The 6000-nt window shown below is 40.0% G+C and overlaps 1 protein-coding gene across 1 annotated transcript in view; it reads right to left on the reverse strand.

Moving 5' to 3' along the window:
• Nucleotides 1–5784, reverse strand: part of LOC103603265 — a 91630-nt gene extending 85846 nt beyond the window's left edge. Inside the window, exon 1 of the mRNA XM_008587756.1 lies at nucleotides 5185–5784. Coding sequence (XP_008585978.1) covers nucleotides 5185–5784 — 600 coding nt within the window. The remainder of the gene's footprint in view (nucleotides 1–5184) is intronic.
• Nucleotides 5785–6000: the final 216 nt, after the last annotated feature.

The following is a 6000-nucleotide window of genomic DNA, read 5'->3' on the forward strand; positions in this document are numbered from 1 at the left end:
TTTTCTATTAGGTTTTTTCCCAAATATTTTCAATGTGCTGTTGGCTGAAAAATCCGCAGATGCAAAACCTGCAGATATGGAGGGCTAACTATACCCAAATAACTGAACTCATTATGTGGAAGAGACATTTGCATTCTCATGTTCACTGCAGCATTATTCACAATATCCAAGATATATAATCAACTTAAGTGTAATATCAACGGATAAAGAAAATGTAGTATACACAGTGGAATACTAATCAGGCTTTAAAAAGAAAGAAATTCTGTAATTTGCTACAATGTGGATGAACATGAGCATGCAGGAATTACAGAAGTGAAATAAGCCAGGCATAGAAAGACAAATAAGACATGATCTCACTTACAGGTGGAATCTAAAAAAGATGAACTCACATGTACAGAGTAGAATGATAGTTACCAGAGGCTGTGGGGAAGAATGGGGAATTGTTGGTCAAAGAGTACAAAGTTTCAGATAGATTGAGAAAAAAATGTCAAGATCAATTTATTAACAGGGTAACCACTGTCAATAATAATGTACTTTATATTTTAAAATAACTCAGAACAAATTTCAAATGTCCCACAACAAAAAATAAAGGTGATGAATATTTAGCTTCATTTAATCATTCTACATTCTATAAATATTTCAAAACATCACACTGTACCCCATAAAGGTATATAAATATGATTACCAATTAAAAATAATAAAAAATGAAAAAATGAAACAAATTCTTAAAAAACGGTTAGCAATATTCAACTTGGCTTGTCAAAAAACACTAAACAATGCTATCCGTAAGAGTGGCAAACAAGACTACTTCTAGATAGTGACATCTTTCCACCTTCTTTTTAAAATCCCTTTCCTACTTCATAACACCCTTTCAATGCCAATGGACCTATGGATTCTTGTTCTAATTAGTAATCTTTGCAATGTCCTAATTAATAATTAACAAATAGTACATATAGTTTAAGGATTAATCTGTCCCAAGAGTATGTCTATTACAAGTATATTAATCAACAAAAATTAAGTCACAATATTTTACTAAGTGCTCATTATGGGCAAGACTGTGTGTGTGTGTGTGTTTGTATATTTAAAAGAGAGCCCTGGAACTTGCTACAAATTCTATCACCTTTGAGAATACATTACCTATCAAAAGCTATGAGAAGTCCTCCAGAGAAGAAACATATTTGACTTGGGCAAATATTCTCCTAATTTATTACAACCACAAAACCTTTTACTCCCTGGCTGGCAGGTTAGCTCAGTTGGTTAGAGTGCGCCCTTGTAATACTAAGGTCAAGGTCAAGAGTTCAGTTTCCAGTACTGGCCAGTTGCCCAAAAAAAAAAAAAAAAAAAAAAATTTTACACCCTTAATAAGTATTAACTTGGGACTTCTGAAAGTTCTGCAGTTTATGCCTTTTCCCATCTGTATTATATCTGTTAACCTCAAAATCAAGAATCAGTGTTAATATCTAAAAATCAATAAATCTGGATGGAAGTAACAACACAAATAAAAACTATTTTTATTTAGCTTTCACTTAAATGCCCCACATTTATAAACAACCCAGACAACTAATAACTTCAAATAACTACAATTTTTATTCTCTATTTTTAAACTAATAACTTCAAATAACTACAATTTTTATTCACTATTTTTAAAAGCACAGGATGTGACAAAAGGCTGATAATTGGTTTTAATAAAAAGACAACTCCAGAGTATGCCACAGCACTGAAACATATCAGCACATTTCCCTACAGCTTCTATACCTTTACTTCTCTGGAATAATAAATGTTAAGAATCATAATCCTCATAGCTCTCAAAATATCAAGAAAAGCTTAAAAGTGTTTAATAAAAATTGACTGAAAAATTTATCATTATATTCTAATGATGTGAAAATTCAGATTGAAACAAATTATCAGGTAAACATCCCATCCCCTAATTTTGATATATGAAGTTTATTGCGAATTTCAAAAAAAGAGGAGATGGAGAGTGAGTATTAGACAAATAATTTTCAAGTATACTATGACAAATTTTTTGACAAATGTGGCAGGAGTAACATTAAGAGTAGGAAGGTAGGAAGTCCTAGCAGTGGCAAAGACAGTAGAAAAGAAAAAAAAATTAACTGGACATTAAAACTATATATATATATATATATATATATATATATATATATATACACACACACACACACACACACACACACTATATACATGTATACATATATATCCCTGTATGGAAAATGCAAAAAACAGACACACATATGATTAGCAAGACTTCTAAATAATTCTATTGTATTTAGAATAAAAATACAAATTGAAGCCAAAAAGTTTAAACTGAGAACTATGTAACTGAGGTTGTACTTTCAGTTCACATTAAACTCTCATATTTCACAGATTTCAAAGTTCAGTTTACGTATTAGTTTCTTCAATTGAGTAATTTTCCCTTTTTGCTTAACTTAAAATAGCCCTTAATTGATCACTTGCATGGCTTCTCATTTTTGAAAAGGTTTCAATCAAAGATACATTTTGACAAAATGCAAAACTGAAAAATTTCATATGAATGTTTATCATTACTGCTACCATTATGCATTTATGTACTTAGTATTCCCACTTCAGTTAAAAAAAAATACACTAAAAATAGTATACTGATGATATCAGCTACAAAAAAAATTAACAATGCATTCCATACTGAGCCACAATCTGTAATAAGAGGGCCTAGATATGACTCCTGGCTCTACCACTCATGTGATTTTAAGCAAGCTAATTTAACTTTCTCAACCTGTTTTCTCATCTGGCTAATGGGGATAATATCACCTTCCTCAACGTTGAGATGTGAAAGAAACAAGCATGTAGTACAATTCACCACTTTCTGAGCACAATAAATGCTTGCTAAACATGACTAATGTAAAGACAGGAGAATCTTTCATAGCACAGCTCATCGTTATACATTTCGAGATCTAACAAGAATTAAATCGCATCCCCTAAAACCTGATCTAGGTAAGCCCTAACAGAAGCAGTAAAAAGAAGTCCCACACTACTAATTTTTTAGTAACCAATATGGAGTGAAATTTTATTTCTAAAATATTCTGAAACAGGACTATCTTACAAGACTTAGAAGCTTTGTTTAAAGAAGAAAAAGAAAAAAAGCTAGGTAAAGTAAAAAGTCTTTCTCAAGTAATAATAAATTTCAATTTACTGACAATATTCAAACAAGGCAGTAGCATGTTTTAAAATCTATCAAGAGAGCTGAAAACTAATTGAGAGGCAGCTGAGCAAAATGGTCAGTTTTGTACTGTGCCAGAAGATGAGATTTCAGTTTCAACTTTGTCACTAATAATTAACCTTGAACAAGTCTCTAGGCTTCAGTTTCCTAATCGATAAAATGACTACTGAAAACCACGGATAAGATCCAAATACAATTTAATCTGGGCCTTAAGTTGGAGAGGCAATCCAGTGTGGTGGTGAATAGAACGGGCTTGGTAAGTACTGATAGCCTTGGAACCCTGGCTCTGCCACTTACAAACTATGCACTGTACACACATAAAGCAATTACGTACAGCCTACTTACTACTATCACTGACTTACTGTTTAAAATATTTCACTTAAACACGAAATTATATTAAAATACAAAAGCTTAGAAAGTTCAGTCCTAATCAAGACACTATCATTTTACTAGCAGACACTAATGAGTTCACGTGAAAGAATTAAAACTCTATCCTAGCCAAGTTTCATCAAAAGATCATAAGATATTATACATTGCAGATATCAATGAAACTTACAAGGCTAACTGTCCTACTAAAATATCAAATTTAAGAACAGATCTTCTGCTATCTATGTCTTTTTGTAATGTAATACTGCTAATAACAAAAGCTTATGACATAACCATTATTTCCGAGAATGAAATTAACTCCAGGAATGAACGATATGTGGAATTTAGAAATATATGATGAAGTGCAATCTACTAGAAATAAGTAGTTCAGAAATCACAATCAACCAATAAGTATTTACCAGACACATCATATGTCAGGCTCTGTGCATAGGTTAAGTACAAACACCAAAGTATGACGATCCTCACAAGTCCCAAGGACTTGGTAAGGCAAATCCGTCCTTCGTCATCGCTTCACGCAATAAAAGCCACATGTCTACAAATGTTTTTATTCCTTTTTGGCCCATGTAGGGCCACACTTCCCATTGCCCATTAAAACCGTTTTCTATCCTCAGTTCAGCCCACAAAGATGCCAGTCCCTCACGTCAGGATCCTCAGAGCACTTAAAGTGAACAGCTTTTAAGAAGATATTTCATTAAATCCACAAACTTCAGTATTTTATGTTCAATGACACCTACACCTGCATGTACTACACATAACTGTGTTAACTCAGGTCAAGCACATAGTTGCACCAGTTTAGTTCTTCCTCTTAAAGTACTGCTCATAAAGGTAAAACTCCTACTTCTTCAAAGTTTGCTTTTGCAATGGACATTAAGCACTAGAAAAAGGAAATTGATTGGCTCGTCACAGTTGCCCTACTTTCATTTCAGGTCCAAGAAAAAACTGTTCCACAGAGAGTAGCAAGGGGGCCACAGGCAAACCAAGAAGGCAGATGCTAAACTGAACTTTGTGACTGCCACGATTTCAGCGAAAGGTTACGGGGTGCGGGGGACGGGGATGATATAACTGAGCTATCCAAGTGAAGCTTGAGGAAGAGGCTCCACTTCACGAAGCAAAGTAGGGAGGTGGAAAACAAACCGGTCTGACTGAGCGACAAACCCAGGACGCTAACCGAGCTCGGATATGGAGGGCCCTGGAGCCCAGGAACCAGAGAAGGGAGACCTCCAGCAAACCATAGGGGAACAGGAACCAGAAGCAACGCGGTGAGGGCATCGCTGCCTCAGAGCAGCGTGCCAGGGGACACTACGAAGGAAGTGATGACTGAGGAGATAGCGACAGCATGAAGACCAGTGCCACGGGCGACCGGCAACTGCGGAAGGCGAGGCACGGGCAGCCCGAGGTGGCGGGACTGTGTTGAGTCAGCACAGCTCCTACTCCGGGGGCACTTGTAGAATCCCGGCTGTTCCTCGGGCCCTGGGGCCCGCGGCGGAGGGTCGAGCCTGCGGGCCGGAGAGATGATGTTCTCTGACGGGCTGGCGCCGGCCCCTTCCCCATTTCACAGGTAAATAGTGGCCGCCCTCGCCGCTTACCTCTGTTAACATTATTACACCCCGGGGCAATGAGGTCCTCCCTATCCTCGCCGCATGGCAACAGCCGCAGCAGCAGCGAAAACTGCCCGGGCCGCCGCCAACGGCGGCAACTGCTCCTTCAGTCCTCTCCCGGGCGGCGGCTTTACTCGGCTTCGCAGGCTTCCCCCCGGCCCGGCTGCTCGCGACGGACGCGCCGCCATCTTGGAAGAGCGACGTCCGCGTCTCCCCGCGACGTGCGCTCCCATTGGCGGGCGCAGGAGCCGCCGGCGTCTCGTGACCGTCTCCATAGCGCCGGCGCGCGGAGTTGCGGAGGCGGGCACTCTGCCTCCCACTCGGCACCCGAGGCGAGGACCCTGGGACTGGGCGCTCGGGCCGGCTTTGGATCGCGAGGAGTGGACAGAGTCCCCAGCGTCGAGGTCGTCCGGGAGCCGACGCGCGCACCTGCGAGGGCCCCTCGTCCTCTGCAGTACGCCGGGGTTGGCCAACCCTGGGGAGGGACGAGAATGGCAGAGGCCGAGACGTCGACTGTTGGCGCTGCCGACCTCGCGCGTCTCGGGGACAAGGCGGCAGATTTCCTGTGGAAAAATCTCCTTCTCGCATCTCCCTATCCCCGCCGCTACCGAAGAGCACACGGGGGTTCGGCTTCCTTCACCACCTGGGGCTTAAGTGTGATCTCACACTGCTCTCCGCGCAGCACCTTTCTCCTAAACTTTGACAGAAACTTTCCTTTGTCTCTATCAGTCCGCACTGAGTTCCTTACAGGGGTGCGCGACAAGTTGTAGATGCGATACGGGCATATCGGCTTTACTCCGATCC

This window comes from Galeopterus variegatus, unplaced genomic scaffold, assembly GCF_000696425.1.
Source record: "Galeopterus variegatus unplaced genomic scaffold, G_variegatus-3.0.2 Scaffold4526, whole genome shotgun sequence".
Lineage (NCBI taxonomy): Eukaryota > Metazoa > Chordata > Mammalia > Dermoptera > Cynocephalidae > Galeopterus > Galeopterus variegatus.